This window comes from Anabrus simplex, chromosome 3 (assembly GCF_040414725.1).
Source record: "Anabrus simplex isolate iqAnaSimp1 chromosome 3, ASM4041472v1, whole genome shotgun sequence".
Classification (NCBI taxonomy): domain Eukaryota; kingdom Metazoa; phylum Arthropoda; class Insecta; order Orthoptera; family Tettigoniidae; genus Anabrus; species Anabrus simplex.
The window spans coordinates 84268389-84295935 of NC_090267.1; the positions used below are offsets into that span (position 1 = coordinate 84268389).

Below are 27547 nucleotides of genomic sequence, written 5' to 3' on the forward strand. Positions count from 1 at the left end.
GAATTGTTACAGTCTGATATAAATAATATTAGTGATTGGTGAAAAAAAGTGGCATTTAACCCTAAATATTTCAAAGTGCAGTGCAATATCCTTCACGAGAAAGATGCAAGTTAATGTATTCAATTATCATGTAGGGGATCAAGAAGTAAAGCATGTTAATAAAATTAACGATCTTGGTATTATCTTTAGTAATCAAAATGGTCTATCTTTCAATGAGCATGTGTTAAATATCGTTAAAAAGGCATTTAAAACGTTAGGCTTCCTCAAAAGAAATTGCAACAGTTTTAAATCTGTTGCCCCATTGAAAACCCTGTATTTTTCGCTTATACGATCTATTCTAGAGTACTGCTCTGAAGTGTGGATCCCCTCACAGCAATACTTAGTTAATGCCTTAGAGCAAGTACAGATCTGATTCTCAAAATGGATCAGTAAAAAGTGTTTGGTATCAAGCTGTCATCGACAGGTTATGATTTGTTTTGTACAAACATGTGTATTGAGTCACTTCGCTTAGGACTAGGCGCAGGTATGTCAATGCACGTTTCATACACAAATGTATCGGTAATTTCCTTGACTGTCCCAATTTACTCCAGTTGCTACCAATTCATGTTCCTTCCCGCAATACCCGACAGGCTGTCACCTTTCACTTACCCAGGTGCAGAACGGAATCACACAGGAGCTCCTGGTTTATGCAGGCCCTAAGAATCTGAACGAAATTAGCGGGATGGTGAATATATTTCACTCGTCAGCTAGTGAAATTCGCAGACATCTTATGGACGCTTCATAGTCAGAGTGTTCCTTGTATCTTGTTCTGCCGATTTAGTAACTGAAAGTTTTACTTCCTTCCTTCGGTCATTTCAAATGTATAAACACTTTTCTGTTTTCATGTCTTTTTTCCCTTCCTTATGTGTTTTAATAATAATAATGTTATTTGTTTTACGTCCCACTAACTACTTTTTAAGGTTTTCGGAGACGCCGAGATGCTGGAATTTAGTCCCGCAGGAGTTCTTTTACGTGCCAGTAAATCTACCGACACGAGGCTGTCATATTTGAGCACCTTCAAATACCACCGGACTGAGCCAGGATCGAACCTGCCAAGTTGGGGTTAGAAGGCCAGCGCCTTAACTGTCTAAGCCACTCAGCTCGGCCTTATGTGTTTTGTAAATATGTATATATTATATATTGCTTAGTTATAATTAGCGGTAGTAGTAAGTTCTGTTAATATTGTTATTATTTGAATGTATTATATCATCTGGAATTGGAGAATCAATAACTCTGTTGATGATAAAAAAACAAATCAAATCTAATGGCTTTTTCTTCTCCGGGGGGCTACACAGGCGGGGGCACCCTGTATCTCCTGAATGGGGCCTAGTCCTGGACAGAATGCGGCGCCCTCACCACGGAGGCAGGATCGTCTTGACAACCATGTCCATGGAGAGCTTCCTAGCAGGAGGCCTCATCATCAGGCATCACAATCAGGAGCGGATGCGCGATGCAGAGAAGGACCTCACTACTCTGTTCCAGGTCATCTGTCTACCAGGGAGGGACAGCTTGCCAGGGATGAACACTGGCGCCGAGAAGGAGACGGAAACCAGGGAGGCCACCACCCAGATGCCGAGGAGACTAAGGCATAGGGCGGTTAACACCGACCGAGTGCAAGCCACCCAGTCGGAGACCAGCGACGCCACCACGGAAGGGTACCTTGGCGGAGCGACTGTGTGACCCAAGCTGAGCGGCTCGGCACTGCAAAGTGGATGCAGACCACTCCTCCAAAAATCTTATCAATTACAGCTGCTTTTCTAGTTTTCAACTTTTGTATCTTATTGTAAATGTCATTGTTCATCATCATTATCATCATCATCATTATAATGATTTCCCATTATCCGGCTGTAGCCGGGTAGGAGCAAATATGATTCCTCTCCACTTTCTTCGGTCTTTCCACCACTCTTCCTCCAACACTGTGTCCCAGTCCAGGTTTCTTTCTCTAATACTGCATTGGATTGTGTCCTTCCATCTCAATCATGATCGTCCGTGGTCTCTCCTTTCTTGCATTTGCATTTCCATCACCTTTTCTGGCATTCTTTCATCACTCATTCGCTCTATGTGTCTAAACCATCTGAATCAGCCCTTCTCTACTCTTCTGTATCATACTCCTCAAGAGTTTCATTTTGGCTGCCTGTATTCAACTCTCATCCTTCTTTGTCATTGTCCAAGTTTCTGCTCCGTAAGTTGTTATGTTTACGTAATACATCTTGTACATAGTTTCCTTTGCTTCCATTGGTACATCTTTGTTCCATAACATGTTTCTTACACTATTTTAGAAACCACTTCCAGCTTGAATCCTCTTACTAATTTCACTACCCACTTGAGCATTCTCCATTAATTCACTCTGTAGGTATTTGAACATCTCCAATAATTCCAGGGGCTTCTCTGCAAGTCTAATCTGACCTTTCCCTTCTTTCTCCCCTCTAGTCATAACAAGAGTTTTACTCTTTTCTACACTTATTTTCAATCCACATTCTTTGATCTTCCCATTCACCATGTCCAACTGTTCTTGAACCTTCATATCCTCTTCTCCCAAAATCACAATATCATCTGCAAATAACAACATGTTCATTTCTCTTTCTCCATATGCTGCTTTTGCTGTTCTCATGAGATCATCCATTACTATTGTAAACAGGATTGGCAATAGAACACTTCCCTGCCTCAGCCCACTAGTGATTTTGAACCAACTTGTCCTGCCAACTTATGTTTGCACGCAACTACAACATCTCATGTACGTTGCCATGATCATTTTTATTAATCCCTGTCCAATTTCTTTTTGCATCAGACTGTCCCAAACTTTAGTCCTGGGGACACTGTCATATGCCTTTTCAACATCAATGAATGTCATCACCATATATTCCCATACTCCCATTGCTTTTCATTTGTTGTCTCATAAAGAAAATGGGCTCTATTGTTGACCTTCCACTTTGGAAACCAAACTGATTTTCCCGTATCTGATTTTCAACTCTCAACCTTATCCTACTTTCCAGTATCCTCTCCATCATCTTAGCAACATGGGATATCAGAGTAATTCCCCTATAGTTCTTCAATACTTTCTTATTGCCTTTGTTGAAAATTGAGATGATTATTACTTTTTGCCAATCCTCAGGGACCTCCTTATTCTCCCAGACAATCCTAAGAACTCGATATGTCCACTGCAGGCCTAGAGCTGCAGCTGCCTTTATCATCTCCACTAAAATTTCATCTATTCCAGCAGTTTTTCCATTATTCATCTTTCTTAATGCCATTTCAATTTCATTCATTGTAATTTCTTTATCCATTTCTTCATCAACTAATTGCCTTTTCCGGTGGTCCATTGAATGACTGTCATTAGTTCCTGTTCAGCAACATCTAAAAATACTCTCCCCATCTATTTCTTATTTCTTCTGGCTTTTTAAATATTATGCCGCCTTCATCCTTCACAATTTCTTGCTGCCCTGCATATCATCTCTCAATTTCTGTGTTAATAAGGCCCAGCTTTTCTGTTTTCTTCCTCCATTACTTTCTTGGCCAAATTCTTTGCCCCCAGATATTTTCTTCTACTTTCTTCAGTCTTAAATGTTTTCCATGCTTTCCATGCCATTTTCTCTTCATTCACATTACTATTTACCCTATCATTCCACCAGTGTGTCTCTTTGTCTTTCACATTTCCTGATGTTCTACCACATACCTTTTCTGCACATCCAACCAGTGCTTCCTTAAAACTTTTCCATTCATCTTTAACATTCCCCAATTCCGTCCTGGTTACCAAGGGTATTGTTTCCCTTTGAAATTCTTCTTGTATGCTTTTCTCCTTCAACTTCCATACTTTAATTCTTTTCGCTTTTCGTAACCCCTTATGCGGGAAGCTCGGTACACAATGGCTCACTCCCAGGTGGGAAGCGATTTCCCTGATTGAAGAAAATATTTAATTACTTGATTAAAAACAATCTTAGACTAAAATAAACTATTGAAGGGCCCTAAGAGAAATATTTATTTGAATATAATATATTCAATTGTTGAAAAATTTTATTATTTTAATTTTTCAATACTTTGTGCAAAAACATACTAAGTGCTTTCACACTGTGATATCAAGATTGCTTCTTCCTAATATCAAAGGTCTGGTTTTCGTTTATACAGTAACTTTTACCTGAATATTTAAGGCAGTTTACTATCGACCTCTGCCTGGAAATAAATGTTTCTGTATACATAAATAGTAGATTTACAAAGTTTACATGTACTCAAAAGATTTACAATGGAATAAGTTACAATACTCACAAAATTTCTGTTATGTTGGTTAGCGCTTTTGAGGATCAAGTTTATATAGCCTACCCACAATTCATAAGTGACACACATGGACTAAATTACACTACAATACAGGTAATATTTACAGTATTTACAGTCTTCACAGTGTTATGTCTTTTACAGCTGTTCATTATGATACACATGGAAGCACATAATGTTATATAACCTGTCTTGGCTTTGCATAATTTATATGATTCCATTCCAAAACGCAATCGTTTTATTGGTATGCAAACTTTCCGCCCTAGCCACCCTTGCCATAGCAAGAGGTTCTCATCAATTGGCACTTTGCCATCAGGGTATAAGTTTCCAAAAATTTTGCTAACAGGTGGTCAAATACCGGATTTATCTTGTATATTTCGAGCGGAAGTTGTCCATTATTCAACTCATTGTCAGAGATATGTACTAAGCTGTAGAGGAAAATATAATAATAATAATAATAATAATAATAATAATAATAATAATAATAATAATAATAATAATAATAATAATAATAATAATAATAATAATAATAATAAATAATAATAATAATAATCTTATTGGCTTTACGTGCCACTAACTACTTTTTATGGTTTTCGGAGATGCTGAGGTGCCAGAATTTAGTCCCGTGGGAGTTCCTTTGCATGCCAGTAAATGTACTGACAAGAGGCCGACATATTTGAGCACATTTAAATACTGCCGGTCTGAGCCAGAATTGAAGCTGCCAGGTTTTGTTCAGAAGGCCGGCCAGCACCTTCAACCGTCTAGGCCACTCAGTCCGGCGAGGAAAAATCTTTTCTGTGTCATCAGATCATAGAAAATAGGCGCAGTTTACAAGCAATTGCGAGAAATATAGTGTCCTAATTTAGGTTTCTGTACAATCCCCTGCGGCAACAGTATAGCCATATAGCCATAAGAAGCTTTATTTCGTCCTCATTTGTTCGGACACAGTCTCGATTTCGACTCCTTCGTTTTATCTGACTAAACTGGGTTGTATGTGTGATTTCCTGCTCGGCATATTTTGTCTGTTCAGCTATGTTCTAGCATCTCTCGTCATAAAAAAGTAATTGAAATATTTCGCTCAGTTTTGTTTTCCCTAAAAACTCTCCCTTTACATCACGATGGAATTTTGGATCAAAGCCAGACTTTCTTTGTCCATTTTCAGTATAAGTTCACGAAGAACTTGCAATGGTTGTATTGTAATCAGTATTATTGTCACAACTGTTACCGTCATGATCGCCACTTGAACTGGATTAGAATAATAACAGTAAGTTATTTATTAAATTGACCACCTAATCAATACTTAAATCATCCAAGACAATGACTTTTTGTATTGATTAGGTGGTCAATTTAATAAATAACTTAGTGTTATTATTCTAATCAAATATCATCAATACAGATCAAAAATGATATTTATTACATGTGATACTTGAACTGGAATCAAACACGTGTTGTTTCATTTGCGACTGCTGAACATTCGCATCAGCTATGCCCAAACCCTGTACATTCGAGCCTGTAGTATAGTAGGCAAACCTTTTCTTGAGCCCTAGTTCCCATTCAGCACTATGGAGTTGAGGGCTAAAGAAAAGGTTCGCGTACTATACTTATTCCAGGTAAGGTAATTCCCCTTCAGCAGAACTTACTTCACTAATATTATAACTATTCTCCCCACTAAATTCCAACATTTCGTTTATCATGACCTGTAAATCATCTTCTACTAACGCTGGGGGCCGGTAAAAAAAAAAAAAGAAATCAAAAATCAAATCTCTTTATTTGCAAATGAGGTGTCTATCTCGGTGGCAAATGGTACACTAAAATACATTATTGTCAAGCACTAAATATTAAATTAACAAGAGAAGAAAATTTTCCTATAATACAATATTATACAATTTACGCTAACAATGTTTTCTATTAAACACACAGCTCATCCTTAATAAATTTATATTGTTTACAAAATCTCCTGTACTGCTTACAAATATAGTCAACTGATATACAGTATGTGGAATTACTTCAAATGATACTATACAACTGGTATAAGATTAATATTTACATTGCATTTATTTACTTATTTACTTTTTTTTTCTTTCTTTCTTTTACCCGTTCTGGAACCTAAGTAGCATAACGACCTGCTGCGTCTTGACCAGAGCCCCTTTTGCCACCACTTTTCAGAGTTCCTGAAGGGCCTTCACACCTACCATAGCGGTCCCAGCGCCCTCGAAGTCCCCACTGTACTTCACCCCTACAGGCAGTCCCCTACTTTGGCTGTCCAAACTCCTTAGACCAGGGGATGGAATTAATTTATTCACACACATTTTTTTTATTTACAATAACCTGCACTGGTCGAATGCCCTCTAACACTTCATTTATTTTCTCTGTTGCTGTTTATTCTCTTCTTGAATATCTGTACAGATTTTGGAAAAGGATCAAACACTACCCCTGGTAAACTGTTCCACTCCTTCACACCCTTCCCAATGAATGAAAATTTACCCCAATCGCTTCTGCTAAAATTCCTTCTAATTTTATATTTGTGGTCAGTCCTGCCGATATAATTACTTTCCAACTGAAGCCTCTCACGGATATCTCCCCATGCTTCTTCTCTTGTATAGGCTCTATATAATCCTATAAGTCTAGTTTTCTCCCTTCTCTTACTTAAAGTTTCCCACCCAAGTTCCTTTAACATTTCTGATACACTACTCTTTCTCCTGAAATCCCCTGTTACAAATCTTGCTGCTTTCCTCTGCACACTATCTATTTCTTTTATTAGGTATTCTTGGTGAGGATCCCAAACACTGTTTGCATATTCCAATAATGGATGAACCATACTCAAGTAACTTTTTTCTTTTAATTCTTTGTTGCATCCTTTAAGTAGCCTCATTATGACATGTAACGATCTGTATGCTTTCCCAACAATGTCATCAATATGACCCTTCCAGTGCAAATTACTTTCAAATCTCACACCTAAGTATTTGCACTTGCCATCTTTTGGGATAACTACCTCATCCAAAGTATATTCAAATTCAGTTTTAAAGCTCCTGTTTGTAAAAGTTGTAACAGTTGATTTGCCTCCATTAACCTTCATATTATTTTCTTCAACCCATTGTTGGATACTTTCAAGGTCCCTTTGTAATTCTGAACAATCTTCAGTGTTGTTTATTTCCCTATAAACAATTATGTCATCTGCATTCAATCTTATTTTTGATGTTATATTGTTCCCTAAATCATTTGCGTATATTAAGAAAAGTAACGGACCGATTATACTACCCTGTGCAATTCCCTTCCGAACTTTCTCTTCCTGAGATACGTTATTTCCTACTTTGACTTTCTGAACCCTTGAATTTAGAAATGTTTTTATCCAACGTGTAACCCTTACATCCAATCATATTCCCTCCAATTTCTTTAATAATATTCCATGTTCCACTCTATCAAAGGCTTTGGAAAGATCTTTGGCTATGCAATCTAACTGACCTCCTGAATCCAGTTGATCTGATATGTCCTGCTGAAATCCCACCAGTTGTGCCTCACAAGAAAATTTCTTTCTAAATCCATACTGGCTCCTCATGAACCAATTTTTATCATCACATATCCCTCTGATGTACTTTGATATTAAACTCTCCAGTATTTTACAAACTATACTGGTCAGGCTGATTGGTCTGTAGTTCTCTGGTTTCCTTTTATCACCCTTTCCTTTATAAATTGGTATTATTATAGATTCCTTCCATTCCTTTGGTATTACACTATTATTTATGACATAGTGAAAGATAAATTTTAAATAAGGCACTATGTACCACCCCATTGTCTTTAATACCTCCCCAGTAATTTGATCACTTCCTGCTGCTTTCCCTTGCTGAAGCAGTTGGATTTCTCTGAAAATATCTTAATTTGTGAATGAGAAGCTTCTTGTTTCCCTCTGTGTCTTTCCCTCTCTATCTTCTGTTTTGGTTTCCAACTCCTGACAATCATCTACTGAATCTCTGAATTCCCTACTAAATAGGTTTGCTTTCTCAGTATCTGTTAAATAGAGTCCACCACCTTCTCCCACCATTGTAGGAATTTGGATTCCTTTTCCTTTTTAATTCCTGATATATGAATACAGCTTTTTCCATTTCCCCTTGTGGTCATTACCCTCTTGAAGTATGCCGTTCATATAATTCTCTTTTGCTTACTTTTTCACTCTATTCGGTTCCTTCATTAGCTGTTTTCTAGTTTCTCTACTCTCCCTACCCTCTTTGATTTTCCTGTTTACTATTCTACATTTTCTTTTTAATTTTCTTATTTCCCTTGTATAATAAACAGGGTCTGAGGTCATTTTACCCTTCTTAACAGGTACAAATCTCTTCTCCCCTTCCCAAATGATTACTTAAAATTTAGCCCCAAGTGTATCCACGTTACTCCCTTCACTTATCCAACAACTGAACTGTGATTTAAGGTAAGTCCCAAATTCATCAACTTTAGTTTTTCTGTACAATTTCTTGTCTTGTGTAACCCTCTTATTAAGCCTTTTTGGTACGAGTCCTACATTGATTATTACAGCCTTATGGTCTCCTATTCCTTCAATTACCTCAGTTTTATCAACAATTTCCCATGGTTTAACCAAGAATACATCTAGTAAGTTAATGAGACGAGTTGGTTCTTGTACTACTTGTGTAAATCCTCCCTCCCAAATTAACTTATTTGCCAGTTTCTGTTCATGGGCTTCACTTGCAGCTCCATTCCATTCAACTTCAGGCAAATTTAGATCTCCCCCAATTATTACCATATCATTATTATTGTTTTTATGAGTATAATCTATTATTTCCTCAAATATTTCCATATCTCTTTCCTCTCTTCCAGGCCTGTATGTTATAGATATTTTAGTGGAAAAAATGTAAGAAAAAGGATCAAATAGAAACCTGGTCTCTGCAGTTTGGATGGAAATCATGAATTTAGCCTGTATTACGGATGCGTACAATAATAAATGTTGTGTAACTCATGGCAAACAGACACTCCAGTCGTGAAGGAAGAACTCAAGACGGGGGATAATAAATCAGGTCGCAGTTCTAATATGTAATTAGAGAGGACTGTTCAGTATCATAATCTCTAGAAATCCCTTCTACAGCAATATTATTACATCCAAGGGACGATTAGGCGATGAGCTAAAGTTTCAGCACAAAGCTATTAGGCCTTAGGTCGTTCTTGCCCAGACATAAGCTGCGTTCTTTATGATGCAACTCGTGGATGACACATTGGTATTGGGAGAATATAGTTGAAAAAATTCACATCAGAGGGCAGACTCATCCAGAATACGCTGCTGAAAAGGAAATAAACCTCCGCAGGCAGACAACTGAGAAAAAAAAAAAAAATTTGAATTGGCGGATATATCCACGTTCCCCGCCGAACAAGTGACTTGTAGCCGCGGATCTCGCCGCATCGCCCACCGAATAGGTTAATGGGGTTTTTTCAATCTTTCCCACTTTCAAATTTCCTATCACCACTCTATGATCTTCACCAAAGGCTTCTTCAGGCATGGCTGTAACATCTAAAAGGTTCTTCTGGTGTTCTTTCTCGATGATTATATGATCAATCATGGTCTTTGTTCGTCTGTCTCCCCAGTCATACTTTGTAATCTTCTGACTGTTCTTCTTCCTAAACCAGGTGTTTCCAACAATCATCTGGTTCCTCATGCAAAAATCCCCCAACAACTCGCCTTCTGAATTTATATTTCCATATCCAAAGGGCCCTACAACATCTTCCTTTCCTTGTCTTTCCATTCCAACTTGTGCATTTAGGTCTCCCATCAATAGCAATTCCTTATCTTCTATCTGTCTCTCCACTTCCTCTACAAAATCCTCTAGATGTTCATCTATGCAATGCATTTGTGGGGCATACAACTGAAATAGATCTTCCATGCCATTTTCAAACTGGAGTCTCATCACCATCTTTCTATCTCTGATGCATTTTGTAGTTTCCACATATTCTTGGATTTCTTTTCTAAGTATGATGGCCACTCCATTTTTTTGCTTCAGGTCCTCCACTGTAATACAGCCTGTGTCCTTCTTTAAGAGGAATCTCTCCTATACCCCCTGCTTGGTCTCACACAGTCCAAGTATGGCTATATCTTTTTTCTTCATGAAGTCAGCCAGTACTTCTGTCTTTCCCATCAGTGTTAGGACATTTACTGTCGCAATCTTGATGTAGTTTGGTGCTGGTTGCCCACTTCTCACAGTTTTCCCAGCACCCAAAGAGCTGCATGTCGCTTTTAGCAGGGGACGTCGTAACCTTTTCCAAGGCACTATATCTGTTTTATCCATATAGGCTATTGTTACGATGGGATCGCCACATCCCAAGGCATTTCATACCTACTGCCAGGTTTAAAATTAGGCTGCTCCTAACATGGAGACAGATGCCTTTCGTAGCCACTCCTCTGAAGTACAGACGCTATGGGTTTGCCTCTTCCGCCATCTCTACTGTACCGAAGTTCATCTTCTCCACTGTAGATGCCGCCCATAACCCAGGACATGGGCCCACCATATTTATGACCCCTGGACAGAGGGTGTCCTAGTATTTTAAAGCCCCCTGGAATTGGGCTACCTGTTGGTCCATGGGTTGTATTGGGTATTTCAACCAGCCCTACATACTGTAGGGGCCCCCTATCCATCACCTGGGGATGCACTCTGAAGGGATCAGGTTCCCCTGGTTACTTTCGGATGTTAACCTCACTCCCAAAGGCTGAGGTTATTTGCAGAGAATTTCATTGTTATCATAGGTAAATTTTAATACTTCTTTAGCATTAGTCACCTCCTCTATCTGGACATTATCCCTGTAACCAACAATCTTTACATACTGCTGTCTGAATACTTCTGCCTTTTAAAAATCCTCACATAAACACTCCCCTTGTTCATTAATGATTCCAGGAATGTAATTCTTGGAGCCTGTTTTGCCTTAAACTACCTATACATACCCTTCCACCCTTCCATTCTTCACTAAATTTTTATGACTGCCAATTATGCTTGCCATCATGTTATCCTTAGCTGACTTCTTTGCTAGATTCAATTTCCTAGTATGTTCCTTCAATTTCTCCTTACTTCCACAGACATTTCTCTCTTTCTAATCTGCACCTCCTTAGTCTCTTACCGTTCCTTACCACCTTTAAAGGTTCAAACCTGCTTTTACATTCCTCAGCAATTGCTTTAAACCACTCCCTGAGTCCGTTTACATTCTTATTTATTGTTTATTTTTTGACAAATTTCCCTCATGCCTGCTTTATCAGCCATATGGTACTGCCTAATAGTCCTACTTTTAAGATCTCTGTTTCTATCACATTCATTTTTAACTGCCACAAAAACAGCTTTGTGATCACTAATATCATCTGTTACTTTGGTTTCTCTATAGAGCTCATCTGGTTTTACCAGCACCATGTCCAGAATATTCTTCCCTCTAGTTCGGTTCATCACTTTCAGAATCAACTGTCCTTCCCATATTAACTTATTTGCCATTTGTTGGTCATGTTTCCTGTCCTTCGCATTACCTCTCAATTGGCATTTGGTAAATTGAGATCACCCGCTACAATCAAATTCCTTTCCATGTCGTTTCCCACATAGCTGATGCAAATGCAAAGTCGTGTCCTCATACTGTGGTGATGCAGCTCTTTTCAGGCACATCCCTAACAGAGGTGAGCTGCATGAACCATTTCAACCACATACCAGCCTTCCTGCCATTGTTAAATTTCTGGCAGTACCGGGAATCGAACCCAGGCCCCCGAGGTTGGCAGATAATAACACTAACTGTTACGCTATGGAGGCGGACACATATATCAAATAATTCTGAAACACCGTCAGTGCTACCCATTGCCGGTCTGTACTCTCCAAAGACATCAAGTTGCCTATTACCTTTAGAAATGAGCCTTACACCTAGAATTTCATATTTGCCATCTTTAAACTTTTTCGTAGCTTACAAATTCTTCTTTCACCAGAATAAATACTCCCCCTCCTACCATTCCTATCATATTTCTATGATTCACACTTCAGTTCCTTGAGAATATTTCTGCATCCATTATATCATTTCTCAGCCATGATTCAACTCCTATTACAATATCTGGTAAGTATATATCTATTAAATTACTTAATTCTATTCCTTTATTTACAGTACTTCTACAGTTCAATACTAACATTTTTTAGTCGTCCCTACTTCACTTCCATATCCCTGTACCCTTATCACTGCTCCCTAGACCATCCTGTTTCCCTAAATGTACCTCCCTATAACCTTTCTATACAAATTTCCTAACTGCAGTTTAAGTGAAGGCTATCTGAGCACAGATCCCTATCTCCTACCCACCCATCAGGATCTAGAAATCTCAATCCCAGTTTCCCACATACCCACTCCATAGTCTCATTTAAATCCCCAATCACCTTGCAGTCAGTATTATTCCTACACAGTATGCTATAGATAACAGTCTCCGCTTCCTTAAACTTTACCCGTGTTGCATTTACCTGATCCCACACAGTAGCGGCGATTGGGAATTAAAAGTGGGGGGGGGGGGGGCAAAAATGTACAGACAACAAAAAGTACATGGGTTAGTGGGATATAGCGGGCGGGGAGGCTGGGAGGGAGGAAGACGGCATGGTGTATGCATGTAAACTGAAAAAATAAACTCCAAAGTGGGAATTATTTATGCTCTCTGAGCTAATTTCCACAGAGATAAATGTTTTACCAACTTAAGTGTGGCAGTAATTTGAGATTCTGATTCAATAATAGACTATACAATAAAAATTTCACCAAAGGAACAATATATACATCTATTACAATTAAACAGAAGTACGGCATGATTATGCAATTAAAATCATTTGGTATTTGACTAGGCCTATACACTAAGAAACTAATAGACAGTAAAGAGACTGCTAGACGGACAAATGTGCACAGAAAGTCATTGAATCATACCTCAGTTGGCAAAAAATTATACCCCTGGTACCCATTCTCACAGCATATGCAAAGTCCCCACTACTTGCTGTGACGCTATGCAAATAAGTTAGTCGCGACGAGCGACATTTTGTGCATATTTCCACTAAAAGTTAACTAAAATAAAGTAAAGAATTAGCTGATAAGAAAACAGGGCTTGTACAAAGTGCTTCTATAAAAAAAATTACTCCTATATTCCTAGTTTCAGACGGCTAAAATGGAATAAGTTTTTCTCCACAAAGTAGGGGGCAACTGCCCCCCTCACCCCCCTTTGTTGCCGCTACTGATCCCACACACCCCCAACTAAGTTGGTACTTATACCTGCTTGTCGTACGTTGTTGGTACCAATGTGAAACACTACCAGCTTCTCCTTTCACTCCTCCTTCTCTTCAACATCTACCTCAGCCTAATTCCTGGATAACACTCTACCATAGTTCCCTTTCCTCCACAAACTTTTCCCACATGTCGAATAATAGAATCCCCCATGACCAGAGCCTCAACCCTACCCACCTCATTTGATTTCCTCCCGTCTTAGTCAGCCCTATCTTTCCTGACAGCTGCAGAGGCTACTTCCTCCTCCCTTTTCTCCTCACCTCCCCCATGACCCTGTCCCATCTCTTTTCCTATTCTCTACTCTACATTTCCCTTTTCTACCTTTTCTCTTCCTCCTACTTCCATATTTCTCAGCAACAGTTCCCTGTTCCTCATCTTTCCTCTGTTGTTTTACCTGCAGTGACTTGTAACGATTTCTCACAGACACCCGTCCTGAATTCTGATCCTGAATAGAGCCCTTAGCCTGCAATCTCCTTTCCCTTAGAACATTCAACCACCTGTCTTCTACAATTTCCTCCTTTCTTCCAATCTCTCTTTTACACCTACTGTATCCTGTACATTGTTTGAGGGAGGCCTACCTTCCTTCCTGCCTTCTGAGAGAATCCTAATTATCTCCCTCAAACTCTCCAACTCCTCCCTCATACTCCTTAATGCCTGACCACACCCACAGCTCTTACACTTGCACTCCTTAACCATTTATGAAAAAATGAAAAGAAAAGGAAAATGAATAACTTATTATATGCAAAGAAATGAAAGGGAAGGAATATTTTCTAGGATAGTACACAAAGATCACATGACAATAAGGTAATTAATATACTACTATACTACAATACTACTTAGCCATACTATAGTTTTATTCTATAACACCCTAACAGGATAAAAACTGCCATTAATTACTGAATATAGAAAGGAATATACACGAATTACACAATTCTAAACTGCATTTAAACCTATCCTAATTACAAAAGAATTCTAGTAAGACAGTTTCTACAGATACTTCTGCTACACTAAACAAATATTTTACAATAGAATAAGCATGCTTATTTCCAATAATATACTACAATACACTACAATAATTTTAAACTACGTTCAGACATATCCTAATTACAATATGTTACTACTAAGCACGAAGACAAATGAAAATTGCAAGTTTGTAATTTGCAAGAACTACTCAAAGATTACCAACAAAGCTAAATGCATAGACAGATTATTATTGGTACTATTATATCCTACTTTGCTGTAATAGATACACACAAAAGATACACACACAAATATAACAGGCAAGATATATATATATATATATAATTTTGTGTGGCTATTTCTAGCCGAGTGCAGCCCTTGTAAGGCAGACCCTCTGATGAGGGTGGGCGGCATCTGCTATTTGTAGGTAACTGCGTGTTATTGTGGTAGAGGATAGTGTTATGTGTGGTGTTTGAGTTGCAGGGATGGTGGGGACAGCAGAAACACCCAGCTCCCGGGCCATTGGAATTAACCAATTAAGGTTTAAATCCCCGACCCGGCCAGAAATCGAACCCGGGACCCTCTGAACCGAAGGCCAGTACGCTGACCATTCAGCCAACGAGTCGGACACAGGCAAGATACTATCTAAATATACCGTATTTACACTACAATTCTCAACTAAAATGTGGTTATATGATTTTTACAGCTGGCGGATTACTATTATTCTCCCTATTACGTGGGACGGAGGTTCTCTGCTCTCAATAAAGTGATGATGAAGTCAGGATGTTTAATGGAATTCAGTAGAACATAAACACCAGACAATGCTTCATTATCCTGACAAGTATTCATTATCTCTTCATGGACATTGATTAAAGTAGCATTGTGTCTTTCCACATCCATGGTGTGGCATAACTACTTGAGTTATCTTGATCAGGTTGATATCATTTCAGCAATGTGTCTTGGGAGATAAAATTTACAACTTCTTTTCAACTGTTCCAAAGTAATTTATTATTTCTGGAACTTCTGCTGATCTTTCACACATCATTGTGATGCCACCATATTCTTGATCGTGCAAAAATTTTGTCTCAATATGATATTACTCCTGTCCTGGAATTAAATTTTCACTTAGATTTGCATCATTGGTAGATTTCAAGTGTGAAAACTGAAGAAATTGATCACCAATGTTATGTTTTCTCGGGACTGCATCAACTTTGACTAAGATATACATAGTGATAATTGTTCCACATTTGATATGTCTATAGTCTCATTTGCCAATGTAGTGAAGCACTCTTAGAAGTATTAAGTTCTTCAGCTATTTTGTGCTTGATTATAGCATCACCTGGGTCAATAATATCATTCTAAATTTGTCAGCTGAGGTAACTAGCATTACAACCAGTGAACTCTACATGTGTATTCAGAATGTGGTCACTTGCAACAATCCAGATCTGTAATTAAGCTTGGAAGTTACCTTCATTTGAAGTGATTCTACATTTACATCAAATGTGCCAGAATTTCTGTGCCCTAATAAAAGTATGCCCTGCATACCACAGAGTACAACTGTCTTTACAAAAGGATTTTTATGCAGTTACCTGCTGTTTGGTCTGTCAAGCATGCTCATATTCCCCAGCTAAATGCATTTACTTTACAAGATATTTTCTGGATGGCCTACATATAACATAATTAGGAGGTACCATACCCAAACCAGTAGCCTCTGTGGCTCAGGCGGCATCGGTCTCTCACCGCTGGGTTCCGTGGTTCAAATCCCGGTCACGTCGTATGAGATTTGTGCTGGACTAAGTGAAGGCAGGACAGGTTTTTCTCTGGATAGTCCAATTTTCCCTGTCATCTTTCATTCCAGCAACACTCTCCAGTATAAATTCATTTCATCTGTCAGTCATTAATCATTTCCCCAGAGAAGTGTGACAGGCTTCGGCAGCCAACACAATTCCTATTCTCGTGGCTAGATAGGGGACTTCATTCATTCCATTCTTAACCCGGTCAATGACTGAAAAACAGGTTGTAGGTTTCATACCCAAACCATTTTTGGGTGGAGGCCGTAGAATGCATCCACGGTATCTCATGCCTGCTGTAAGAGGTGACTGTAGTGAATATTCCCCAGGGGCTCCTAACTTTGGAGTGTAGGTTGACGATCACAGGTCTTCCAGTTGAGTCAGGCATTGCTTTCACTTACTTGTGCCAGGTTTCTCACTTGCATCTTTCCTACCTGACCTACCTAGCAGTCTTTAAAATCATGGGAAAAGAACCAGTTTTTGGGTGGTTAGGCCGTGTGCATTTTTGGAAATGGAGAATTCAGTTCTCCTTTAACAGGTTAGCAATCTCTATTGGCCAACACATTGGGACCATGCAGCTGGGTCTGCTGCTGTGAAGCAGAGTTTTGGAGGGGCGTGCCAATCCATCTGATGAGCCCAAATGGCACGTTTGGGCAAAACTCTGCAAATGCACATGGCCTAACCACCTAAAAGCTGGTTCTGTTCCTGTGATTTTAAGATCTGCAGCAGTGGAAACCATTTTTGGAACTACCTGGCAGTATTATGTGTGTGATACCTAGGGAACTTCTTATTTCATGCCCTTCATGGCTCTTCCCATTTTTCAGCCCATACTTTCATGTTTTGAATAATTGGATGTCTTCCACTTTTTCCCCCTGATTAGTGGCCCCACTTAAATAAAGCAATAACCCCTAGTGAATGGGGGTGGTAGAGTACGTCCATTGTATCCCCTGTCCATCGGGAGATGAGAGGTTCTCAACTTGGAAATATGGGAAAGCTGAGTCTGGCTTTGATTCCACTTACTTCCAAACAATCAACATTTTTATCTGATTCTCATTAGTCAACTCTTCTTCTATTTCAAACGTGGCCATGTTAGGTTTGGAAGGCCTAGGTAGTCTTGCATTTTTTTACTCTTCATGACCTTCCCCTTTCTTCAGTCTGACCTTTACTATCTTTTCCTCCTATTAGTATTACAATAACATTATTTCAGCCATGTATTTCCTCTTAAAGCAATAATCACCACCACCACCATATCCAAGTCTCACACTAATTCTGTAACTCTATGAGGCCATTTTATTTTTTCCTTCCCACTATATTTCAAATTTTTCAGCCAATTTTTATCCACTCTATTTTGTTCCTGCTGTATATCACACTAATGATGGGATAGGACTAGAAAGGAATTGACCATGGTCTTAATTAAGATGCAGCCCTAGCATTTGCCTGAAATGACCACGGGAAACAATCTTCAAGGCTGCCAACACTGGGATTTGAACAAACTCTCTCCCAAATGCAAACTCTCAGCTTCATGACTCAAACAATGCAGCTAACCCTCCCCCCCGGCACTACAGCCCTTGAAGAGCCTTGGCCTACCAAGCGACTGCTGCTCATCCAGAAGGCCTGCAGATTATGAGGTGTTGTGTGGTCAGCACAACGAATCCTCTCGGCCGTTATTCTTGGCTTTCTAGACCGGGGCCGCTATCTCACCCTCAGATAGCTCTTCAATTCTAATCACGTAGGCTGAGTGGACCTCGAACCAGCCCTCAGGTCCAGGTAAAAATCCCTGACCTGGCTGGGAATCGAACCCGGGGCTTCCGGGTAAGAGGCTGGCATGCAAATCTTATACCACGGGGCCGGCTAACGCAGCTAACTCACTCAGTAATTCAGTTTTTGCAAAGCAGAAGTCTGCAGAGACAGTCAATTCAACATATAACAGCCCTCAAGAAATCTGTTAACACACCCATCAGGTTCAAATTCCAAGTATAGTCAGATTTTCAGTTTTTTCTTAGAATCATGTCACGAAGCAAGTGACTGTGTGGTTTGGATCACGTAGCTATCAGCTTGAATTCAGGAGATAGTGGGTTCGAACCCCGCTGTTGGCAGTCCTGAAGATGGTTTTCCGTGGTATCCCATTTTCACACCAGGCAAATGCTCTGGGTGTACCTTAATTAAGGCCACAGCTGCTTCCTCCCCACTCCTAGCCCTTTCCTATCCCATCATCGCCATAAGACCTATCTGTGTCGGTGCGACGTAAAGCAAATTGTAAAAAGAAAAAATAATAATTCACATCTACTTGAAGAGAATCAACCCTCTAAACCAGGGTCCATGGACCCGCCTGTGAGTCATGGATGGGCTTCATGGGGTCTGTGAAAGTCAAATAAAAATTTAATATTTATATTTGCTATAATTTTAATATGAAAGGAGAGTATCTGAGGGATTTTATTTACACCAATATGTAGTATTAATTATAATTCCTTACAAAGTGCTCTGTCACCTTTGCTCTTCATTGTAGTATTGGACGAGCTAATGACAAAAATAGCAAGGAAAATTAGGGAAGGAAAAATGAGTGATGATGTTTGCGGATGACTTGTTAATCTGGGGAGAGAAGGAAGAGGATATCCAGGAACAGTTAGATGCATGGGAAGAGGAGGTGAAACAGTATGGACTGAAATTTAATGCCAAAAAAGAGCAAGATAGTGATCACAACTAGAAAGAAGGAGAGACCTATGAGAGGAACAGGCGAACAGCTTAGGAAGGTAGAAAGTTTCAAGTACCTGGGAAGTATCATAGAGGAAAGTGGAAGAAATGGTAAGGAAATAATTGAACATGAAAGAAAACCACGAGCATTCCTGGAAAGTGTCAGAAGCCTGGTTTGCGGCAAGGATGTCCCCTCAGAGAAGCAAAAGAGTGATATACAGGACATACTATACTATGTACCTATTCTGACGTATGTAGCAGAATCTTGAGTAACGAGGCAGAGAGCCGTAACTATGATACAGGCAAGTGAAATGAAATTTCTGACAAGCAGGATAGGAGTGACAAGAATGGATAAGATGAGAAACAAGAAGGTTAGAGATATATAGTAAAAGAAGAGCCACTACTAGAGGCATCTAGACTTAGGTGGTATGGGCACATGAAGAGAATGACAGAGGAAAGGATACCGAGGAGGATGTCTGAAATGGAGATGATAGGAAAATCAACCAAGAGGAAGATCAAGAGACAGGAGGATGAAAGGAGTGGAAGAGTGTGTACAGAGAAGAGGAAGTGATGGGGGAGAAGTGGTGGGAACACAAGGGGAGATGGAGAAGCTTATGTTCCAAGCAGACCTGGCCAACAGCTGGAAACTGCATATGATGATGATGATAATGATGATGATGTTGACAGTCAAACAGCCATGGGTGTTCTGATTGCCTTTGCCACTATATGCCTTTATGAAGTGAGAGTTTTCAGCACTTGTTTCTATCAGAACAAAAAGTCAAGACTGACTGGATGTCAAATATAACATGCATCTTGCCTTGTCAAAAACCGTGCCAGAGTTTCGTATTCTTTTCATACCAAACAACAATATTCTCATTGAAATGAACATTAAAGCTGAATTCAATATAGTATTTGTAAAATTTTCATTTGATAGTAGTATTTCATTTTTTCTGGAGTTGTCATTTTTGTATGATAAAGACAGAAAAACATCATTTTTGGTTGAGCTTGTTTACTTTATTCATACTCTGTGCATGCCATATGCTGTCTGAGACAATCAGTTCTTAATAAAACTGAAGTATATTTATTGCCTACAAAATTGTGTTTATGGTCATCATTTTTTAGGAAGGGGATTCATAGATGTGACCAGGTTTTCAAAGGGGTCGATGACACAAAAATGATTAAGAAACTCTGTTCTAAACCTTTTCCTAAACATAAAGTTATACACTGTATACCAGACAGATCTGAGGACAATAGCCTCTGTTGAAGCTGTCGAAACACTTGCGCACATCCTGGGATCCTGTCAGCATGGTGAACTACTACACCATACTCACCATCATGCCATCAGGTCCCTGATTGCTGACAGTCTAAGGCTGAAAGACTACGCAACCTACAGTGGGCTCAACCTATGACAAGATACATGATCTCTCCATTGACAGGAATACCAGGCGAATAGACGTCATTGCCACTCAACCTCGCACATCAGTAGACTACAAAACTGACCCAACTATCCACTTCGAGACAAATGAAGACCAACCTGAAGAAGCTGACCTTGAAAAAAAAAGTGAATCTATTAATCCACAGCAGCTTACTACAAAGTAAGTACAGTCTTGAGTCTATGAACATCACTGACCTCATGATTGGTGCTCAAAGGACCAGCTACTTATGGACTTCTTGAAAATGTTTGGACTAAGTACTGACTTTCTCCACTCGACTGTGACACATCTATCTACCATATCTACAAACATAAACAGCCACTTTGAAGCTACTCTGTTTTCATTTGAATTTTGGGATACATAAATTGGTTATTTTTCTCTTTGCACTTGTGGCAACCTGCAAATATTGTAGGAAGGTATCTAAATTTTTAAATCGAGTGCATTGGCCATGCGGTTAGGGTTGTGCAACAGTGAGGTTGCATTTAGGAGCTTGTGGGTTCAAATCTCACCATCGGCAACCCTGAAGATGTGACGTTAAACAAGTAACAAAAAGTTAATGTGATTTTACCACTTAATTTTAAAAATAAAGTATTTTAGCTTTGGCATGGGTTCTTTGTGTGTAACAAGTTTGATATGCTCCTTTTTTTTTTTTTTTTTTTTTTTTTTGCTAATTGCTTTACGTCGCACCGACACAGATAGGTCTTATGGCGACAATGGGACAGGGAAGGGCTAGGAGTGGGAAGGAAGCGGCCGTGGTCTTAATTAAGATACAGCTCCGCATTTGCCTAGTGTGAAAATGCGAAACCACGGAAAACCATCTTCAGGGCTGCCGACAGTGGGGTTCGAACCTACTATGTCTCGAATACTGGATACTGGCCACACTTAAGCAACTGCAGCTATCGAGCTCGGTGCTCCTAATTTCAGCAGGAAGAAAATTTTATCCAAATGTAAAATACCCGTACATACAATCACGCCAACTAAAGAGTATGTCCAAAAGCAGTCCAAGGTGTTTTGACTATTTTAGTATGTCCGAAAGCAGTCCAAGGTGTTTTGACTATTTTAAGTTTTTCTGAAGTTCTGCTTAGGATAACTGGCTAAATTGAAATTCTGTTAACCTGTGCATGAATTTTTAAGGTACCAGTATCTGGTATGTGATTTGAAAGCATTTTTATTTTAAAGTGCATAATCATAAATTCTTTAACATCGTAAGTTTTATTTTTGTCATTTATGTCAGTTTGTAGGAATTGAGGGTGAAAATCTGTGTAGGTTTGTAGGTCATCTACACACACATGGTAAACCTGTGACAAAAATAGAAAAAAATATTGAAAATATGAGAAGTAAGAATGCTGATATAGATGTTGATTTCCATGGTCCAATAATGGACCAACTATATTGGTATTATAAGTAAGAATGCACCGAGAACAGCTTTCTTTCAAGAAGTTGAGGGTGTATAATTTTGTTATTAGAATTTCATGTTAGTCTTCCTACAGTGTAGGAAAGTTAGCCATTTTTTAGTTGTATAGCCCTTCCAATGCTATTTGTGATCTATGATGAGGTGCACGATCTCTCCACTGACGGGAGCAACAGGTGAATGGGCATCATCGCCATTGAGCCTCACACATCACCGATCACGAGGCCAAGACTCAAGACTTGTGATTTATAATTAATGTGATAAGATCTGGAGCCTGATCAATATTCAGTAAAAGTTTTTAGATCCAAATGTACTGTTACTTATCCCTGAATTCGTTGTCATATTTTGAACATATTTACAAACATGTGGTTACAAACATAATGTTATTATTATGGTACATGTCATAGTGCAAATTGTACTGCTCTTAACCATCAGCTACAGTGTTCAGCTAACTGGGTCGCTTGCTCCAAGTTGGTGTTGAGCAGGGTTTCTACAAGGTCAGTCCAATGGGTTAGCAGATATGTTAAAATGCTGATCAGTTCAAAAGTCTTTAGCTGGATTATTAGTCTTTGAGACTGGGCAGACACCAGCAAATTTCCAAAGGTACAAGAATATAACAATCATTAGTGGAGTGTAAATTAGTGTAGTGGATCATTGATGGGAAAATCGTATAGCATATGCAAAGTTATCCAACTCCCCAGCAGCTTTCCAACAATATTCAGGCATGCTATTATACTGGGGACACAGCAGTAATCCCATGTATGGGAGATGAGTGGCAGCAGAAGAGACAAATCACATCGCAACCATGGTCAATATAATGTTACCCTTAATCAAGCTTTGGATACTGTAGGCCTTCACATTTAGTTGTCTTCCAACTCTGTGATATTAGAACATCTAATGTAAAGGGAGTCCTTCCTTCTTTCATGATTCCCTCTTATTTTGTTCTTCCACGAACCTACTACGCTGGTGTAGCAGGGGGAGAGGTGATACTTCCACGTGGTGCGTCCCAGGTGGTGGATAGGGGGGTCCTAACCGGCTTGCCGGCAGACTTGAGGGAAATAAAATACCTCTCGCGGACCAAACACACTACCCCCTGTGAGTGGGGGACACAGATGTAGAATACACCCGCGGCCCGCGGTATCCCCTGCCTGTCGTAAGAGGCGACTAAAAGGGGCCCAAGGGGCTCTCAACTTGGGAGTGTGGATTGGCGACCATGGGGCCCTTAGCTGAGTCTTGGCATTACTTCCACTTACTTGTACCAGGCTCCTCACTTTTGTCTATCCTGTCCGACCTCCCTTGGTCAACTCTTGTTCTTTTCTGACCCCAAAGGTATTAGAGCATTCAAGGCCTAGGGAGTCTTTCATTTTCACACCCTTCGTGGCCCTTCCCTTTCTCCGTCCATTACTTCATCTTTCGAAGTGACGGATCCCTTCTTTCTTATTTTCTCTCTCTCTTTTACCCTGTGGGTGGGGGACACAGACAAATAATACACCCACGGTATCCCCTGCCTGTCATGAGAGGCAAGTAAAAGGGGCGACCAAGGGATGATTGAATTAGAACCATGAAACTACTTTTGATTCATACCATCACGCGGGGAACACCATGGGTTGCCTGTACTTGCGAGTAGTACCACTATATTAGGTACGAAATAGGTTTGTGATTAGTAGCAGCAAAGAGGCTGGTCTGTGGGTTTCCAGTACCCGTGTGTCGTACCCATGTGAGCAAGACGGCGGGTCTGGGCGTTGCCTGTGAGTTGTGCCAGTATATGAGCGACACCATGGGTCTGCGTTGCCTGTGATTAGTACCCACTATGTGAGGAACACCACGGGAATACCGGCACCCGTGACTAGTACACCTAGGTGAGGAACTTCATCGGTTTGCGTTGGCTATGAGTGGCGCCATTGTGTGAGAAACACCATAGGTCTGCGTTACCTGTATGAAGTACAATACTTGTAAGTAGTGCCATCTTGTGTGGAACACCGTGAGTCTTTGCTACTTTTGATTAGTACCCCAACATGACAAATACCATGGTTCTACTTTACTCGTGACATGTACCACTCTGTGGGGCCCTAGACATGGATTTTGGACCCCTTTAGACATCAAGCATCCTCGATTCAGGATTATGCTTTATAAAAGGTCCCTTAGTCAGTAATACTATTCATTATGACCTTTTTTTGCGTTGGATCCACTGTTTTGTTTGTTTGTTTGTTTGTTTGTTTGTTTGTTTGTTTGTTTGTTTGTTTGTTTGTTTGTTTGTTTGTTTGTTTGTTTGTTTGTTTGTTTGTTTGTTTGTTTGTTGTTTGTTTTTTTGTTGTTTTTTGTTTCTTTTTGAGTTCATGTCCATCCATTCATTCTTCATGACATTTTTCTTATTTTGGTCATGGATGATTTTGATTTCTTTTTGCCATTTTATTTCGTACCATTAGGGGCCAATGACCTTGATGTTAGGCCCCTTAAATATAAAAAAATGTTTTGTTCTTCAAGTGATCATTCCTTTACGATCTTTTCTCATTTTTTATAATCATCTTTACAATTTTCCTTGTTGATATGGACCAATAACCACACGGTTTTACGCCTGAAGACAATCATTACAAAAACCATCGCTAATTAACACGATTGAACAATACTTCTGTGTTAGCAATGCTCGACATTGATATGGACTTAGCAACAAAAATCTGAGTTCATCAATTCTATTATCCTAGTTGGTATGGCAAAACTGTGTAAGACATAATAAAGGATCAGAAAATGTATTCTCTAAACCTTTTGTTATGTGGTACTTTTTGATAGGACCAATAACATAGGTATTTAAAAATTAAATTTTAGATGCCTTCCCCCTAAACTACCATTTCACTCAGCGTGAATAAAATTATTTATGGCCTAGATTGTAGTGCCTCATTCTTGTGATGCGCATACATACATACATACATGCATACATACACACATACATACATACATACAGAAAGATAAATCACGGAAAATTAAAAAGTGTATTTCCTTGTTACTGTGGACACGACCGATACAGAAATACCATCCTTTTAAAATTCTATCAATGTACAGACAAAACTCCTATTGTATATTATATAGATGTGAAGCTTCATAAAACTATGTTGATATAATGGAATCATGAGTATTGGAGAAGTAGAATAAGAACATCCAAGAAAAATAATATTGATAAGTAATCATTCAGTGGCTATTCTGAAGAACCATCTATACAGTACATAAGAATGTTACATATTCCACACTTACATATAAGTTAGATTTTTCTAATATCTCAGGATGTTTGTTTCTAGTTTGCACATGCACTTTTCTTAAAAACTCTGTGTCTGTGGCAAATCCAGATTTGGATCGGATAGTAAATTTAAAATATAAAAATATGCTCTTTGCTCCCTCTCCAAAATGCCCTTACGGGCCTTTTTAATTGTTGTCCCATTACTTTACAAGCCTTCTCATGAAATGCCATTTCACCTTATTTATAGGCTATTGTCATTGTAGCTGATCATTGCTGATTGTAAACAGATAAAACAAATCATAAATGTAGATTTTTTTATAGTTTCCACTTTCACCATTTGGGTGAAGCCTAATGCTCCTCAAAATAAGTTTTACTTTCCTACAACAGTCTCTAAGTTTCAAGAAAATATTTGTGTTTTTGTTTGTTATTGATAAGTTGTAGTATTTTTAATGTATCATCAGCTATATAATTAAAATAAATTAATGAGTGTTTCAAGCACTTAAAAAATAAACTGCCTGACAAAATAATTGAAGCACCCAGAAGAAATGGTCGGATCTCAATGTAACTTCATACACATACAGATGGCAGGTATGTAAATGATGTAGAACCCCAACCAGCATTAGTGTTGTTATCAGGTATGCTAGGGTATATTAGGGGCGTGAACAGCATCAGATGTTGAAGAATCACTGTGAAGGACACGGAGATGCTGGATATTCATCTGAGACAGCGTTATCAGCACCTGACGGTTCGAAAGGGGCCTCGTTGTGGGTCTCCATTTGGCCCGCTGGTTGAATCGTGCAATATGTAGATTTGTGGGGCATTCAGATGTGACAGTGGCCCGATGTTGGACTGCATTAGAATGTGAAGGCAGGTATACTCATTGTCAAGGTTCCGGTCGACCACGTCCGACCACCACAAGGGAAGATTGCCGTATTGCGCACCAAGCACATTGTAACCCCTTCACATCTGCACCTGCGTTCGAGAACATGTAATGTACTCCCTGCACCATTGATCGGAGACTAGCAGCAGCTGGACTAGGGAATAACTGTCCAATGTGTAGGTCACCATTAACACTACAATGCAAACGGCAGCATTTGTAGTGGTGCCATGACCAGAAAGCATGGACTGCTGATGAATGGTGTTGCATTGTGTTCATCAATGAATTGTGGTTCTTCATCACCCCGGATGATCATTGTCTAATAATATGGTGGCAAACTGGGGAGAGGTCCCATTCTTCCATTGTTTTGGAGAGGCACAGTGCTGTTACTCCTGGGTCATAGTGTGGGGAGCCAGCGCGTATGACTTCTGGTAGTGATTGAGGGAACTCTCATGACACAAAGGTATGTCACGGACATCCTGTCTCCTCATGTGTTACCTCTCATGCAAAAGTATCGTGGTGCCATTTTTCAACAGGACAGTGCTTTTCCACATACGGCACATATCTCTATGAACTATCTGCATGATGTTGAGGTACTTCCATGACCGGCAAGATCCCCACTATCTGTTCCTGATAAAACATGTGGAAGACCAGCTCGGACATCAACTCTGTCCTAATGCCAGTATCCAGGATATCAAGGACCAGTTACAACAGTTGTGGGCCGACTTGCCTCGGGAGGGGATACAACAGCTATGTGATACTCTTCTCAACCGAATCAGTGCATATATCCAGGCCAGAGGGGATGCAATATCATACTGATAACTGAGCTCATACGGCCAAGTTCTTTGTAAGTTTGACTCAACTTTGTGATCACTGAAATAACATTACATTACATACCCTGCCAACACGTGAAGTTTCATTTCATTTCCTCCACCCCTTCTGAGTACTTCAATTTTTTTGTCAGACAGTGTATAATAACCAGCTTAAAGTTTGTTTCTTATCATCAACTACATTCTAAGAATGTTTTTTCTTTTAACTCTGATATCTTGACTATAAGATGAATAAATGAAGGAAACTGAAAGCCAAGAGGTTTAAGCCTGATTACTAACTCTTTGGTCCAATTTTTTAATGCTATTTAAAACACAACTCTGTCCAATACAATGGTAGATGCAAACCATGAACATTATATGAAGCATTATTTGCATAAATGGATTCTTTCTATAGTCTGAATTACAAACTTTAAATTATCAACTAAAATTAAGATAGTTCATTTATACATTACCAATTTCAGTAGAGATAATATATCAGGACAAGAATTATTCCTGCAGATCTGCTTATGCCCTGAAAATGAAAATAGTTATTGTATAGCTACTAGGAATAAGTTTCCTTCTTCACACTAATGGAACCTACCTCATGTTATATCACTCATTAATTTAATAGGCTGTAGAGATATTCTGACCTTCACTTAAAAACATAAAATTCAGTTGACATAATTAACAACTCTGTCAAAAAGAGAAATAAATATCTTGAATAACAAGAAAAGTTCATAAAGGTATGGATCCCAATTCTATCAACAGTAACAATAGAAGA

At 39.2% G+C, this 27547-nt stretch overlaps 1 protein-coding gene across 3 annotated transcripts in view; it reads right to left on the reverse strand.

Moving 5' to 3' along the window:
- The window catches only part of LOC136867037 (venom allergen 5), a 106487-nt gene that overhangs the window by 23191 nt on the left and 55749 nt on the right, over positions 1 to 27547 (reverse strand). For all 3 annotated transcript variants that reach the window (XM_067144134.2, XM_067144136.2, XM_067144135.2), the window contains exon 4: positions 27240 to 27298. Coding sequence is in view for 1 of the 3 variants with exons in the window: in XM_067144136.2 (XP_067000237.1) it covers positions 27292 to 27298 (7 nt within the window). In the remaining 2 variants the exon portion in view is untranslated. The remainder of the gene's footprint in view (positions 1 to 27239; positions 27299 to 27547) is intronic.